This window comes from Lepidochelys kempii, chromosome 1 (assembly GCF_965140285.1).
Source record: "Lepidochelys kempii isolate rLepKem1 chromosome 1, rLepKem1.hap1, whole genome shotgun sequence".
NCBI classification, from domain to species: domain Eukaryota; kingdom Metazoa; phylum Chordata; order Testudines; family Cheloniidae; genus Lepidochelys; species Lepidochelys kempii.
Window position 1 is genome coordinate 329,186,973 of NC_136380.1, and position 17,507 is coordinate 329,204,479.

Below are 17,507 nucleotides of genomic sequence, written 5' to 3' on the forward strand. Positions count from 1 at the left end.
GGACTATAAGGTCGTGGCAAAGGCCATCTCGCTGCAGCTGCAGTCCGTGCTGGTGGACATGGTCCATCCAGACCAGACCTACACCGTCCCGGGCCATACCATCTTTACCTGGTCTGGGATCTTTTGGAGCTTGGGTGCAGGGATGGTCTGTTGTTCGCCCTCCTGTCCTTGGATCAGGAGAAGACGTTTGACCGGATGGACCATGGTTATCTCCTGGGCACTCTGCAGGCATTCGGCTTCAGGCCCCAGTTTGTGGGGTTTCTTCAGGTGCTGTACGCCTCTGTGGAGTGTCCAGTAAGGCTCAACTGGATCCTGACCGCACCTGTCAGCTTCGGGCGAGGGGTGCGTCAAGGCTGCCTACTGTTGGGTCAGCTGTACACTCTGGCCATTGAGCCCTTCCTTCGTCTCCTTCACAAAAAGTTGACGGGGTTGGTGCTGCGTGAGCTGGAGGTGCAGCTGGTCCTGGCAGCATACGCTGCCGATGAGCTTCTTGTGGTCCAGGACCCGGATGATATGGTGCAGGTGGAGGCCGGTTAAGCTGTTCGGCAGCCTCCTCTGCCCGAGTCAACTGGGGCCATGTGGTGGGTGAGCTCCCTCCCACCCACGCTTCAGGTCATCCGATGGAGCATGGGTCCACTGCTTTATCTTGGCGTTTGTCTTTCTGCCACGCATCCGTCTCCATTGGAGAACTGGAACGGTTTAGAGGGCAGGGTGATTTGGGCGGTTGCGGGGCTGGACAGGACCGTTCCGGTGCCTCTCCCTCTGGGGAAGAGCGCTGGTGCTTAACCAACTGGTCCTGTCCGTGCTCTGGCACAGACTCAACACCCTGTGCCCACCCCCGCTGTTCCTGGCCAATCTCCAGAGGCTGGTCCTGGAGGTTGTTTTTGGCCGGGAGTGCACTGGGTCTCTGCAGGTGTTCTCCATCTCCCCCTGGAGGAGGGAGGACAGGGCCTGAGGTGTAGGCGCACGAAGATCCATGTCTTCCGCCTCCAGGCCCTGCAGAGGCTCCTTTATAGTGCGGGTTGCTTGGCATGGAGCATATTGCCTTCCTCTGCCACCTGCGAGGGCTCTGATATGACCAGCAGCTTTTTTTTTCTCCACTTGAGAAATCTTCCGCGAGACCTCTCCGAGCTGCCTGTTTTCTACCAGGACCTCCTCTGGGCCTGTAGGCTGGTTTCAGCAATCAGGTACTTTGTGGCCACTGAGTGGGTAGATCTCTTCGCGGAGCCCCACTACACAATCCCTATCTTCGTTCGCCAGTGACGGAGTCCCCTTTGGTGTGCCGGAGGTTGGTCCTGGCTGGAGTCACCAAGATCGGAGACCTTCTGGACTACAACCTGGGGAGTTGGGTGGATCTCCACCTTTATAACCCCCCGGCCTGTACTCCAGGAGGAGGAGGCAGCCCTGCCTCCTGCAGCTCGGTTTTTCCTCGAGCGGGTCCTGTGAGAGGGTGCGCCCCGCCTGCCCCTCACTCCAGGGCCTCCAGATCTTTCCATCAGCCCCCTGCCCCATGAGCCTTCCCGCCCGCCGCCTCCTCGTACCTCAAGCCGGCTGCGTAAAATGCAGCCAGTTTGTTTCCAAACCATGCGAAGGGACCATCTATACACGCTCGTGTTGCACACTCTTCACTATCCCACCCTTGAATAAAGACTGGGAGTGTATGGGCCATTACACAAAGTAAAACTATTTCCCCATGTTTATTCCCCCGCACCCCCCCAATGTTCCTCAGACGTTCTTGTCAACTGCTGGAAATGGCCCACCTCGATTATCACTTCAAAAGGTTGTGCCCCCCTCCCCCCCCCGCCGCCTGCTCTCCTGCTGGTAATAGCTCACCTTACCTGATCACTCTCGTTACAGTGTGTATGGTAACACCCATTGTTTCATGTTCTCTGTGTTTATAAATCTCCCCACTGTATTTTCCACTGAATGCATCTGATGAAGTAAGTTGTAGCTCACGAAAGCTTATGCTCAAATAAATTTTAGTCTCTAAGGTGCCACAAGTACTCCTTTTCTTTTTTACTGACTTGGTTGTATTTGCTACCATGCTCTCCTACCTGGAAATCTTAACTGATTTATTTTTGTTACCTTTCCTCTATTCTACTTAATGTGCTTTTTAAACCTTGATCTCTGACCACTCCCTTCTAAAGCAATATTGGTGTGGGGTTTTTTCCTCTTAAGAGAAACTAATCTATTGCCTTTTTCCTTCCTGGCCGTAAAATCTCATTTTTAAGGGGTGTAAAGTAGAACTTTGTTTGCAGCATTTAGTGTTCCAGACATTTTAATTGTTTGAGTACAGTTGTTACTCAGGAGAGATTGGACAGGAAGGGTGAGTTATGAATAAGGCTACGTTTTAGTCACGGGTATTTTTAGTCAAAGTCATGGACAGGTCACAGGCAGTAAACAAAAATTCATGGCCTGTGACCTGTCCCTGACTTGTATTAATAGACCTGACTAAATCCTGCCACGGGTGCTCAGGAGGGCAGGGGGCAACCGCTGGTGCTGGGGTGGGGCGGGGGTGTTGGTGGGGCTGGCAGACTCCCCAGCTGGCTCCCTGGAAGTGGCAATATGTTCCTCTCTCAGCTCCTAGCTCCGCGCGCTGCCCCTGCCCCAAGTGTCGGTTCCACAGCTCCCATTGGCTGGGAGCTGTGGGGGCGGTGCCTGTGGACGGAGGCAGTGTGCAGAGCTAGGAGCTGAGAGGGAGGGACATGTCGCCGCTTCCAGGGAGCCTCCCAAGGTAAGCGCTGCCCAGAGCCCTTACCCCGAGCCCTGATTCCTCCCCACACACCTAAACTCCTGCTGCTGGGGGGGAAGGGGGAAGTGGCCTGAAACTGTCTCAGCCACTGCAGAAGTCCTGGAAAGTTACAGAATCCATGACTTCCGTGACACACTTGTAGCCTTAGTTATGAATAGATTGTTTTTGAAGTACAATGTGAAGCAAGTACAATAGTGATGTCCTTCATTTCCTCAAAGCTTTCATTATGTTGACACGTTAACGTTGCTTAAATTTTAACATCTTTATTTCAGAGGTTAAGAAGATTATCAACCAAATATAGAACTGAAAAAATCTATCCAACAGTCACTGGAGAAAAAGAAGAAAATGTTAAAAAGAACAGATATAAGGACATATTGCCATGTAAGTTTTGATTCTTCTACTACAGAACAAAGAAAAATGTTAATTATCCTTTTTAATGTATCTTCCCAATTTTACTATTCACATTCTGTTGAACAGTTAAATTAGATGGAAATTATTCTCTGCATAAAGGTTCATTATCAAGACTCTTAATCGGCCTTTAAAGTGAAACGTTGCCCTGGTATATATGGTTATTTCAGCCTCCTAGTTTCTATTTTAAAATGACTTAGAAGCATATTACTTTACAAAACTAAACAAAACAAACTTGCGGTTAATAGGGGACTTTGGTCTCCAGGCCTGTCAAACCAGCACTTTTCACTTCACAAGCACCAAATTCATTCAGTTGCTCAAAATTAATTCAGTCTTGAAATTTAATTCAGGTTTGGGTGTCTAGCATTAATTCCCTCTCCCCCTGCCCCCCCTTAAGGGGATCAGAAATTACTTACTTGGGGTGGGAAGTGAAGACATACCAATGTAAACTATAGACGTGGCTTTGTTGGTGGTATGACAGATGCTGCTTGTACACAGGCTAAATTTAAACCTCTGACAAAAAGATTTGCGGGGGGCGGGGATTTCAATCCCTGAGTCCTTTTTGTTTGGTTTTTGTATTTTGGTAGCACTCAGTTAGGATTGGTGCCCCATTGTACCAGACACTGTATAAACACATAGGAAGACATGGTCCCTGGCAGAAGAGCTTACAATTAATAATTTTTTTAATACAAAGAGTATAACAAATAGAGAAATGGGATGGAATGACAAAGGTATCCTAAAATCATACTTTTACATATATTCAGTGTAAACCCTTTCAGCAATTCATTCATTTGTTGCTCTAACATAAGCAAGTGGCAAAGAGCTCAGACACACAAATCATATTTTGAGAATAGAGTGACCATTAATCCAGTCCCAGGAAGTTAGAGAAGTGCAGGGATTTATTTCATACTTTCATACTTAGCAGTGTTAGTCTGTATCCACAAAAACGAGGAGTCTGGTGGCAACTTGAAGACTAACAGATTTTTGGGCATAAGCTGAAGTGGGGTGTTTTACCCACGAAAGCTTATGCCCCAAAATGTTAGTCTTTAAGGTGCCATTGGATTTCATACTTTGCTGTTCCAGAAATGCTAGGTCTGCAACCAGTTCTGAATTTAAAAAAGGTTGTCCTCTTCAGTCTCAGCTTTCAGCATGGAATCCTTAAAGTCCATTATTCAGTCCGTGTATTTGAGTACATTCTATGTTCTCTGGATCTTGTAGGGATGAAGCATGGAGGTATACAGTTTGCCATCCTGAGGCAGCACTTTCAGCAGCAAGCCCTGCCTTTTGGACTGGCTACAGCCACAAGTACAATTACCAAGATTATGATAGTGTTGGCTGCAGCACTGAAAGAAAAGGCTGGTGTCCATCCTTACCTGGATGACTGACTGGTTCGAGCCAATCTGTAAACAGCCAGGCCGGGAGCGTTAGAGGTTTGCAGTTTCCCAATAAGCAATGGGTAGGTAATAAACCAGAAGAGTTCTGTCAGTGTCTAGTAGGAGCTGATAGGTCATGGAACAATTAAAAGACCTAATAAGCAGCCTCTACAAGAGAAAATGACAAACTTCAGAGATAGGGCAAAGCTTTGATTATTCATTCGGGAGAACACTGTGGAGTTGCTGCAGGCGCTAGGATCAATGGTGGAAAGTCAAGTTGTAGTGCCCTTAGCCTACTTCTCCAGTAGTCCATTTGAAATCTTTCTGGTGCAGTAGAAGGAAGTTGTGGTACCACAGATGATTTTATATCTGAAGATATCTAAGAAGGTGTGGCATTATCTGAAACAGTTGCTATCCACAAAGGAATGACTGACTATTGACCACTTCTGGAGTGGAAGGTGTTTGAATACAGGTGCCAACCTACAGGGTTAGGATGCTCATTTAGGGAAAGCAATAGTCCAGGGCTAATGAACAGAGAATGAAAGTGATCCATAAACAGGCCAGAGACCAATGCAGTGAGGTTCTTTGTATTGAATTTTCAGAACCAGTGACAGTTGTGTAGAAGAGTTTCAGTTGGACAGTGCCATGATTATGACATAGATTAACAGCCAGGGAGGCACAAGGAGGTTAATGGGTTCTAAGACCCTAAACCTCTTGATGTTTAAGAGGCAGAAAGAAATTTTTCCAGTCTGTCAGTGGCTGGCAGATAGTGAGGGCTCCAAGAGTCTGCAGCTCCTAACCTTGGTCTGAAATAGTCCAGACATGCTGAAAAGACATCTGTTTGATAGGAACTTATGGAGAATATATTATGTTGGTATCGAAGTAAAAACCAGAAAACTCTTATGGATCTTTGTCATAAACAAGGGAAAAAAGGCACAATAGACTTTTGTAAAGCATTTGCCAATCTTTAAATCTGCAGAAACTGCTCTTATCACCAGAGAGAAGTATATATATGACATATTCGTTACCATATGCCATCCTAGTTCCAACCTAAACAAATCAGTGCATGTTTTATTTTAGGCTGTTTACACAGCTTTTAATACACTACCTTTAAATTCTGTTTTAATTTAAAATGTTGAACATGAATTATCCAGAGGGACCAATTTTTAAACTCTAAACTGGAACCATAAATGTGTATTAATATATCCAGGGTTTGGTGTATTCTGTAATCATAGAATTTGCCACAGAATTCACCCTCTCCTACAGCATTGTACTCCAGAATCTCAGCACTCATTTAGAAAAAGAGAGTTCCTTCTGGAATTGCAAGGGTTACAGAGAATCTGGAAAACAAAAAAGATAAACCAGTGCAGTGTGCTCCTTCTGGAGTTCCAGACAGCCTGAAACAGTATCTCAAAGAGGTGTGAGCTGCCCCACTCATTTGAGTGATGCCACATTAACTCAGCAATTCTGCAGCTGTAATATTTGCCATTTTCCCCAAAATGCTACATTTCTCCCAGGGACTGTGCCATTGTCTGGCTATGGTGAAACTGAATGGGGTTTGACTAGGCTACAACTTTGTTCCTAAATGTCAGGTAGTACCTGGCAGATAAAAATGTACAGTGCAGGTAATTCCATAATCAATTACGTATACCCTAAGGCTGACAAATGGACCCTAGTCTCCCTCGGTAATTCTGGTGCCCCTTATACTATGTCTGGATGAGAAATTACAAATCCCCTATGTCATCTGTGAATTTGGCCCCCTCCCTATTCACATAGCTTCTAGTCTTGTTGACCCAAGGGGGCTTCACAGTTTCCTGCCACACCCTGTATTGCAACATGTCTGACCAGATAATTTTTACTCCTGGAAAAGTTCCAGGATCTGCCCCAAGTCCCTCTTTGCTCTTATCATTAAGTCCACCCCTTTACACATTCCCAAATCATTGTGGTTCACTTTGGGGAAAAATCATATCTGGTGCCTGCTCACAGGCCACCACAGTGTAAAAAAGGGACAACAGCTGGTCGCATAATATGCATGGTTCCATAACTGCTGGTCCGCCTAAAGCACCTGGGATTCACATACTGGGTTAGATGGACCATGGTCTGGCCCAATATGGCTATTCTTATGTTCTTATACCCCTCCTCCCATGTCAGTTTAGGGCTGGTTTACCACTGAGGCCTAGCTGCAACCTCCAGGCAACGTGGAAGCCTGGCTATGCACCCACTAAACAATATTGTGCCTGCAGATCCACACCAATGTCTGCCTGGCTCGTTTGCTAACATCTGGAATACACAAACAAAGGAAAATTAACACGGATTCTCCATCTGGGGTCTCACGTACATTTTGTATGCGTCAGAATGTCAATACTTAATTGCTTGAGTTGCACTAGCTCTCAGGCCCAGCTGGGCTGCTGCTGTTGCAGCCCTGATCCTGAATGAGTGAACCAAACTCATATGCTAGAAGCCCAAACTTCATCAGAACCCACCTTAAAACTGTAACAAACTGGTATGTTGTGAGGGGACTCCCATCACCAAGAATCAAGAGGGGGCCTATCCCTCCCTGGCCTTATTGCCACATACGCCTTCAGTCTCCACAGGGCAGATCCTACGCTCGTCAGCCTCCTGTAGATTAATGGATTCACCCCACCTCCTTGATCTATGTTTGACCTACTCAAACTATCTTTGACTCTGTCAAAGTTAATATGACCAATCGTCCCTCCCAGTGAATATCCCTCAATTCCATAGCCCTTCCGGAAGAGTCTTCCTAGAACCCAGGTACTAGTTCACTGATCCTAAAAGTTCCAAAATGTGCTACCAGAAATGCCACCAGGAATAAACTTACCTCTTGTCCACAATGATGTGTGGGCTTTACGTTCTGCACCAGATCCTTAAGCACAGTGACGGGCGGCATGTATCTTCCTTAGGGCTGGTGCCTGGAAGTTTCTAGCAGGATGGTCTCAAAACTAAAAACACACTAAAAGGATCTGAGTAACTATTCAGCCTACTGACCAACGTAAGGACCGGTAGGTGAGTGGAGATGGTTGGTGATACCAGTTGCCAGGTTGCTAATGACACCATGTACTGCAGCACTCATTCTTCCATTATGGGCCGAATTGGTGACATGCCCTCTCGCTCCTGAAATTGAACAAAATCATTAAGACTTCTTTTGTAGCTCTGCAGTGTTCACAGAGCCACCTATCTCTGCACTACAATGACAGTTGTCCTACACCAAGGTTCCATAGTGCTAGCAGGATCCATTTGGGTTCCTTGCTGGCTTTTGATGCTGGATACCAAAATCTGTCCATCTGAAAATGAGACAATGCATCTGATATGACATTATCAACCCTGGGCACATGTCTGGAAGAGAAACAGATATTAAAACCTAAACGTAGTACAAATGCCTTTATATACCTCATAACTCTGTGATCTGGAGGACTAGTAACTGATAACATGTATCACCACCATGTTGTCACACCAGAAATAGATGCTTTTATTAGCAAACTCTGTTTCCCAAATGACCACTGCGACCAAATGAGAAAATGTTCTAAAAATGTTGTGTGTCCCGTCCCCCCCCGGGGTATCTCTTTTTGTATCCATATGAAGGGTCATTTTTGGGTGCACGACCTCTCTTGGTAAAACATACTCAGATGATTTGGGAGGTATGGGTTTTGGAGTATCTTTAAACCATCTGCAGGTATCCATTCCTCCCTCTACAATGACACTCCATTAAAATGGCTCTGAAACTGTTCCCAAACCCCCAAATCCTCCTTCATCTCTCTAGTAACTCTTGGAAAATGGTGAAGTCTGTCTGTGCTCGCAAAGGCATTCTGTGCCCTGTTTGCAGCATCCAGACCCAGGACTGCCACCTGGCAGGCAAAGTTTAGATGCTCAATTAATAGATTGTAGCTCATGGAGTGTAACTTTTTATGGCCCCCTACCCCTCCTGATCAAGCCCAGTAGCTCCAGAAGCTTATCCTAAGGGAATTTATATACCCACCGTGTTATACCCACATAGGTCAGCATTGTGGAAGGCCCCTCTGTTTTTTTCTGTGCCAGGGGTACCCCTAGTTTTTTAGCTAATGCCTGAAAGTTGTCCATCAGGCTAACACACTCATCCAGATTTACCCTGCCCATGTATAAAGTCACCTAAGTAATGCACTAGCTGCCATAAACCAGCATCACAGCCCTGTGTAGCATTGTACTAAATTTCTCAAATGCCAAACAGGATATTGCTCATCCAATGGACATAACTTTATCAAAATAATATCCTTTAACATTTTGGGTTTCTCTTTCAAAGCTGGAAGGATGCACTGATAGCTGTTGACAAGCAGACTTGATATCACACTTGGCCATCAGTGCTCTGGAGCCACAAGACCTAACCATGTGCACAGAACACAAGTCTGGGTCTGTTCCATTGTTAACAGAGCTACCCCATGAGTATCACAGGTGGTGAACTAAATGATATTCACCTGGAACTTCCTTAGGGGACCAAGCTTAGGGGAGTAACCTACATGTTCTGTATCAGTAGATGATTGCATAGCCCTGCTACCCTATTCTTTAATACTTTTGTAATCTTTTTCTTTACAATATGACCCATTATCGCTAAGGACTTAAAATTTTTTGACATAATATGACTTTTTTCCCCTGTAAAGGGGATCCTAACCCTTCAGTAAACTCATCCCACAAATGTGCCCCATCTGTCTTGTTAGCATAATCTCAAAGGGACACCTTTAACTTCTCCAGTTTAATTGGAGATAACTTTTTGGTCCAGCCCCCCATTTTCAACTCACCCCCACCGTTCCTGTGCCTTGGCCCCCATAGGTCTGTGGGAAGCACTTGACTTACCCATCCATTCTGTTTCCCTACTGCAGCCTTCCTCAATTGCTGTGGTAATTGCAGGCTCTAAAGCACATTTTTGCAAGCGTGTCTAAATTTTCAGATGCTACGAAAACTACTTTCATTAAATACCCAGCAAATGTCATTATGAGCCTCAGGCGTCTGGTGGGCTTGCTGCAGAATGAACTGTCGGTATGGAAACCAGCCTGTGGTGTCATCTACTCTGACCGCAGTGTATGATCTGGTATGTCCCACCGGTTTGTGTTGCTGCCCACAAGTACTCCTGTTCTTTTTACAATCTAAACTGTTCCTCATAGATAAACCAAACCATGCCCCGTACCGTATGAGATGTGCACCTGATTATATCCATATATTTGAACAGTGCTGACCTTCTGTCTAGGTAAGCCTCTGCAATAAAGCCCGAATAGATCAGGAAAGCAGCTTCCCAGTTTTCCCAAGTTCTAGTCACCCGTGGCTGCTTGGGCATTTCATTACCCTGCTTGCTTTGCCCCAACTTATTCTCTGTCAGCACCTCCCTGTGCAACAGTGATATGTCTACAAATTCACCTCTCAATTTTATTTTTAGTAGTGCTGATAAAAAGTGAACTCCCATTGGGTCAGCCACCCCAGCATAACCATACTCGTGACTGGCACCCTCAGTGGCACCTGTTACTTACCAGTTGCCCCTGGGAAAGCAATTCTGTCCTGTGAATTCACATACCCGATCAGTTGGTGAGTTGTAGGGTTCTCATAAATCATCCCCCGTTTAAGGGCTTCTGCCCCCTGGTGAGCAGTCTGCCTCATGTGATGATCACCTGTCTCCCAAGCTGGAGCCTTGGGTTTTCATTAAAACTACTTCCAGACCTCCCTCACCCGTGGAAGCTCCCAGTTGCTGCAACAACTGAAGGCTGTGTAATGCCATAACTTCTGTAGAAGGTGTGTGTACCCCAGACATCTCCAACATAGCTCTTAGGAGACCAGATCCCCCACATAGCCTGTTTGCTTGTTCTGCTACTCCACTAGGTTCAGTGTCTCCTGCCGTCTTGGAGGGAAGGGTAAGAGACCACCCTCCCATCTCATCCACTTTTACTCTCAGGGAACCTAGGTGGGAGCAAGTTCCTTGAACCCCACTGAGGTCTCCCCTACAGACACCATCATTGGATGGAAGGGACTCACTTTAACACCCTGCCCCTTAAACCTGTATTTGGTGCTGATCAAACTCACCACGGCCAGTCATGTCGCTCTCCTCTCTTGCAATCCGTTCATGCAAGTGTCCTGGCTCTGGGCAACCCATTACACCTTGTAAGCCTTGTAGTATTGTAGAAACAACTTTGGAAGCAACTGCCCAGACAACTTGAATCAATGCTCTGTTGGCATCCCCGCCCACATACCCAGCTAGTTCACTACAGGGTGTGTTTGCTTCCCTCCAGATCTGTTACTTCACAGTAAAGCGGTATCCATTTGGTAGATGGAAACCACCCTGGGATCTGCCAGCTGTGGTCCTGTGTCCAACCCTTTGCCCATACGGCGAGGATCCTACCCCCTGGTTTCCCGTGGCCCCTTGAGCTCCTCTTGGTCCCCCATGAGCGGAGTTTGGAACTCCCTATCCCATCAGCTCTAACATGCCTGCTATGACCAGCAGGAAGGTGGGGGGACACCCCCCTTCCTGTTTTCACCATTCTGTTAAAGTCCCACGCCAATGAGCTGAAACTCTCTCCTTTTCTGCTTCTGCTGTGGGGTGTGTGGTGAGAACAGCAAAACGGGGGGAAAGACAATCTGCTACTTCACAGAATCATAGGACTGGAAGGGACCTCGAGAGGTGATCTAGTCCAGTCCCCTGCACTCATGGCAGGACTAAGTATTATCTAGACCATTCCTGACAGGTGTCTGTCGAACTTGCTCTTAAAAATCTCCAATGATGGAGATTCCACAACCTCCCTATGCAATTTATTCCACTGCTTAACCACCATGACAGTTAGGAAGTTTTTCCTAACGTCCAACCTAAATCTCCCTTGCTGCAATTTATGTTCATTGCTGCTTGTCCTATTCTCAGAGGTGATGAAGAAAAATTCTTCTCCCTTCTCCTTGTAACAACCTTTTATGTACTTGAAAACTGTTGTCATGTTCCCTCTGTCTTCTCTTTTCCAGACTAAACAAACGCAGTTTTTCCTAATGTTTTCTAGACTTTTAATCATTTTTGTTGCTCTTCTCTGGACTTTCTCCAATTTGTCCACATCTTTCCTGAAATGTCGTCCAGAACTGGACACAACACTGAGGCCTAATCAGCGTGGAGTAGAGTGGAAGAATTACTTCTCGTCTCTTACGTACAGCACTCCTATACATCCCGGAATGACGTTTGCTTTTTTTGCAACAGTGTTACACTGTTGACTCATACTTGGTTTGTGGTTCACTATGACCCCCAGATCCTTTTCTGCAGTACTCCTTCCTAGGCAGTCCTTTCCCATTTTGTATGTGTCCATGGCATAATGAGAGAGAGTGCTTTAGTTCCTGTTGTTCTGCCTAGTCCAGGTGAGACCTAAATAGTCTTCCCTCTCTTCCAGTCATCTGGTGGGGGGAATGGGTCAGCATTCCTATGCTGACCTTGTCTGAAGCTGCTACAGCAAGTCACTTTCTGGATATCTACCCCCTAAAGGGGCCACACACCTTTTCCTACATACCAGACAATGGCCCCCACTGCCTAATGGGCTGTGAAGTCATTTTGCTGCAGCCAGACACCTGACATCTTGGTTTGTCTCCCTGCCATAGTGAACCTGTCTATTGCTGCTTCGTGCTCTCCAGCTTTCCCTACAAAGCGGGGTTAATTTGATAACTGTGCATGCTTTCTGTAATGTTCCATGGAGCTTGGCAGCAGAGGGCTGGTGAACCAGGATTTGAGTTCAGCTTGCAGCTAGAGAAGTTGGGAACCAGAAGTGTAGGTAGGTGATTTAGTTGAGACCCAGGGAGTGGAACCAGGCTGCATGATAAGACCATCTCTGAATATTTTCAACAATTTTCATAAATGAATTTTTGCAACTGAGCTTTGTGTTTGGGTGAAATAGGATTAAAGAGTATGACATGGCAATAATTATGTTGCTACTATAATAGCAATATAACCTGCACTCATAGGGATTTTCTGTATCTTTATTTTTTTTTAAAAGTGTACTGTCTCTTAAAACTAGTGATGATTGCAGCTCTTCTTGTAGTTCTATCAACTGTACTCTTGAGGGCATTTTGGGCCAAAAATTAAAAATTCTGTGCACAATATTTTAAAATTCTGCAAGTTTCATTTGTTAATAATTAAATGTAGAGGCTCCAGCATGGCAGTGGGGAGCACAGGCCACTGGCTGCATGAAGGTGGGGGATCACACTGCAGTCCTCCTACCCCTGGGACACAGACTCAGCAGTGAGGCTGCAGCTGACCCTGACACAGCACAAGGCCTGGGCCTGCCCCAGAAACACTCTGGGGACCTGCCCCTCTGTGCCAGGCGCACCAGGTGCGGAGCAGGCAAGCTCAACCAGGCAGGATCCAAGTGTGAAGGGGCTCAGTGTGGGGGGAATCCAGGTGTGCAGTGAGAGGATTTTGTGTGGGACAATCTGGGCGCAGGCAGCTCAGTGGGAGGTCTAGGTATGGGAAGATCTGGATGCACAGAGGCTTGTTGGGGGGTTCCAGGTGCAGGGGCAATGGAACTCTGCAGGAGCTTCCAGGTAAAGATGGGTGGGGCTCAACAGAGCAGTCTGGGTGTTGGGGTCTAAGTGTGGGGGAGTGTCTGGGGAAGTGGAGCTTGGTGGGGTAGAGGTCTGGGTGCAGCTAGTTGGGGGTCAGTCGCATGGAGGTCTGCATGTGGGGGCTCAAAGTGGTGCATGGGGTGGGGAATCAGGGTGGGTGCAGGTTTGAGTGCAGGGAGCTCAGTGGGGTGTGGTCTAAGTGCAGGGGGGCTCCAAATGCCAGGGTTGAGATTCAGTGGGGTGTGGTTTGGGTATGGCGGGCTAAGGGGGTTCTGGATGTATTGGGTAAGACTTGGCAGGGGTGTCTGGGTATGGGAGGTCCAGCTGCATGGGGGTTGGGCGGATAGGGGAGCAGCTCCCCATACAGTGACCCCCCTCCCTCCTCAGCTGAGGAGAGATGGGAGCAGGAAGCAGGGGAGGATGCTGAGCTTCCTGCAGCTGGGGAAGGTTTCTGGGGGTGCATCTGACACAGCCCCAGCAACTCCTTGCAGGGGAAAAGGAAGTCCCGTCAAGGTTCCTCCCCCACTCTGAACTCTAGGGTACAGATGTGGGGACCTGCATGAAAAACCTCCTAAGCTTATCTTTACCAGCTTAGGTCAAAACTTCCCCAAGGTACAAAATATTACACCCGTTGTCCTTGGACTGGCCGCTACCACCACCAAACTAATACTGGTTACTGGGGAAGAGCTGTTTGGACGCGTCCTTCCCCCCAAAATACTTCCCAAAACCTTGCACCCCACTTCCTGGACAAGGTTTGGTAAAAAGCCTCACCAATTTGCCTAGGTGACTACAGCCCCAGACCCTTGGATCTTAAGAACAATGAACAATCCTCCCAACACTTGCACCCCCCCTTTCCTGGGAAATGTTGGATAAAAAGCCTCACCAATTTGCATAGGTGACCACAGACCCAAACCCTTGGATCTGAGAACAATGAAAAAGCATTCAGTTTTTTACAAGAAGACTTTTAATAAAAAATAGAAGTAAATAGAAATAAAGAAATCCCCCCTGTAAAATCAGGATGGTAGATATCTTACAGGGTAATTAGATTCAAAACATAGAGAACCCCTCTAGGCAAAATCTTAAGTTACAAAAAAGATACACAGACAGAAATAGTTATTCTATTCAGCACAATTCTTTTCTCAGCCATTTAAAGAAATCATAATCTAACACGTACCTAGCTAGATTACTTACTAAAAGTTCTAAGGCTCCATTCCTGGTCTATCCCTGGCAGAAACCAGCATACAGACAGCCACAGACCCTTTGTTTCTCTCCCTCCTCCCAGCTTTTGAAAGTATCTTGTCTCCTCATTGGTCATTTTGGTCAGGTGCCAGCGAGCTTACCTTTAGCTTCTTAACCCTTTACAGGTGAGAGGAGCTTTCCCCTGGCCAGGAGGGATTTCAAAGGGGTTTACCCTTCCCTTTATATTTATGACAAATGGGAATGTCAAATAATTGTGATGCATCACAATCAAATGGAATGCACAATTGCCAATATTGTGGATTACCTACAGATGTATTTGCTGTATTCAGTTGAATGTTAATATGTTTGTCTCTTTACTTGTGTTATATTGAAAGTGTCAACTGAGTGTACTAACTGTTACTGAGCAGGATTAGTTTATTTTTTTTTCCATAGCACCTAAAAAGGATTAACTTCCTGGTATCCCCTTAATAATCACAGAAATGACACTACAATAGAATTCTCTAACTTCAACTATACTTCAAGACCTGTAACTTTCCTGAATCATAAAATTATCCAAGCAACAAACTAGAAAGATTACTAAGGTTCTTCAGTAGATGGAGAGAGCTGCTATATCACTGAGCAAACCTTCATTAGTGTATCTGTCTCCAGAGAAAGAAGCTTCCCAGTTGAAATTCTTAGCTTAAAATGTAAGCATTTATAGTTGTGTACTTGTAAATAAACCACTTGAATATGATGGTTCTTATGGAGCAACATCAGCATATCCTCAATTCCTAAACAGAGCTGAATTTGTGCTTCAAAGAGTTCAGTAACCTAGAGTACTTAAAACAAAATACCTGGCTGTTATACTAATCTTGCACAACTGTTCAGTCGCAACACTTTCTGGTCACCAAAGTTTTGTGACTGAGTTACTTATTTTATGTTGAAGGCTCAGTTGCTTATGGTTAATACAACAAATATAAACTGTCCAAATACAGGAACATCTGAGTAGATGCCTGCTAAATCTGAAAGGCAAGACAAGCTGAAACAAATATTCTGTTTTAGGTGTAAACCAGAGATTTATAGTGTTAATGAAAACCTTTCCATTGTTTCCCTTTGCCAATTTTTTGTTTTGGATAGAAACAATCTCGGTTGAATTTTGCTTTAAAAGCTTACTTGGAAATTCTACTTCTGATATATTGCATGCTACTTCACCGAGCATTTAGTATATTATTGGTGTTTCTGGCTGAAATGCCCATGGCTAGAAATTTCTAAATAGGTTGTAGCAATCCGGAAGTCAGTTGGAATGCTCTATTGAAAGCTGGGTAGGCAGAGGGAACCTGAGCTCTTGGGTCTTTATCCCAGAGTTTGCTTGCAAAGCCTTTTTCCTCCTGCCTCTTGGTATATGCTTTTTCAGGAGACAAAATATGCTAAGAAACTGCCTAAATGCTGTCTCAACTAGTTTCTGTTGTATACTGTTCTCCCAGGCCACACTCAGTATCCTCCTACTATAGTTCATGTGATCAGCATCTAGTTGTCTCAACCAGCTGCGTTCCCTTGTCAGTGTTTAGCACTCTGTGTTGGGAATGTGTTGCCATATTTTCATTTGAGAGGCAAATAATAAGTTTGGCTGTTAGAAAAATGGGAGTAACAATGTCAATTGACAGATAAGGCAGTTTCCTGCAATATCTTTTTGAAAACCCTTGTTGAATTAAGTTTAAGTATCTTTGGAGTCCATTGTATTACATACAAAGGTTATTGTGGGCTGGGATTATATGTAATCTCTCTAGGGGAGAAATGTGAGGTGAACCCTTGGAAGTGTTATGAACTTCATAGGACTGTAGTGAACACTGTTCCAGACAAGAATGGACTTCTGGGACAAACAAGTGTCAAGAGGTTTGACTGGAGAAATCTCAAGATGAATGTAAATTCCCCACTTCTAGTAATGCAAAAACCCAGCCTTGAGGCATGAGCCATTGTCTGGTAAAGATTACCTGTTACTGGAGTCTCAACCAAAGGCCCAAGCTGTATAAAGGAAAAACTAACTTATTCCAGGGGAGGGTGGGCTAGTTCTGAACTAAAGCTGTTATGAACTTGTAACCACAGGGGGAAAAAACACTTTTTGTTGGGTTTGAAGGACTGACTCCTACCAGAGCCCCTGCTGTAGTTGGGGAGTGATCTCTGGTAAGCTTATTAGGATGTATGTGGTTCTTCTATTTTTTTTAATACATTTTTTTCTGTAATGTTTTTACCTTAAAAATATATGTGCTTTCTTATAAAGGGCTGTGTGGTAATTTATAACTGCTGGCAATTACAGTGGCTTGTAGCCTTTGAAGAGAAAGTAAAGCAAAACTGCTGGTCTATTTAGGCAGTCTGGCTTGCTGGGAATATCACTGTATTAGGCAGGGGAAAACCCCAGTCAGGAGGAAGACATGAGTGTCTTCCCACGAAAGGTGATGGCTAATTAGCTGGGAACATAGTAAGTGCCCTTGGTGAACTATAGAGGGGGAATACAATGTAGTTGCCCTTAACTGTGACAGCAGATATCCTTTAATTCTAACCCAGACACTCAAAGGCAACAATTCTAAAGTGTGACTTTAATAGAGTTCTGGCCAGGACTCCGGAGACCTGGGTTCTATTCCCAGCTGTACCACTGATCTATTGGATGACCTTGGGCAAGTCACTCTAGCTATTTCTTACTCAGTTTCCCATCTGTAAAACTGGGTTAATGATACTTTGAGATCTACAGGGGAAAAGCTCTATATAAAAGCTTGTATAGATATAAGTATTGTTGTATTTAATACTGTATTAAATTTTTGCTTAATGTTGACAAATTGGAGTTGTTCAAAACAATACAATGGTAAAAGTATTTTTTTTTTTTTTTAGGATTCCCAATAATTAGCCATGTTTGTAAATTGCTTGGAGATCCACTGAGAAGCTCTAAGGGCACAGTTGTAGGTCTTTCCTGCCTTTTCCCACCTAAATTAGCTTATTCAGAAATTGCTAATTTCATTGACTGACTAGTATCTGCTACAAACTATTATGCACCTTAAGAAACATTTTGTTTGATTAATTTGCTGCATCACGCAATATTTTTATTTATGTAATAGATATATCTTAACACATGCTATAATTCTTCACTAAAAAACTATCTTCTTTTAGTTGACCACAGCCGGGTTAAACTGACTTTAAAAACACTCCCGCAAGATTCAGACTATATCAATGCAAATTTTATTAAG

At 45.0% G+C, this 17,507-nt stretch overlaps 1 protein-coding gene across 6 annotated transcripts in view; it reads left to right on the forward strand.

Moving 5' to 3' along the window:
* Nucleotides 1–17,507, forward strand: part of PTPN12 (protein tyrosine phosphatase non-receptor type 12) — a 150,578-nt gene that overhangs the window by 56,052 nt on the left and 77,019 nt on the right. For all 6 annotated transcript variants that reach the window (XR_012156837.2, XM_073328578.2, XM_073328580.2 and 3 more), the window contains exons 2-3: nt 3,025–3,133; nt 17,431–17,507. Coding sequence is in view for 5 of the 6 variants with exons in the window: in XM_073328578.2 (XP_073184679.1) it covers nt 3,025–3,133; nt 17,431–17,507 (186 nt within the window). In the remaining variant the exon portion in view is untranslated. The remainder of the gene's footprint in view (nt 1–3,024; nt 3,134–17,430) is intronic.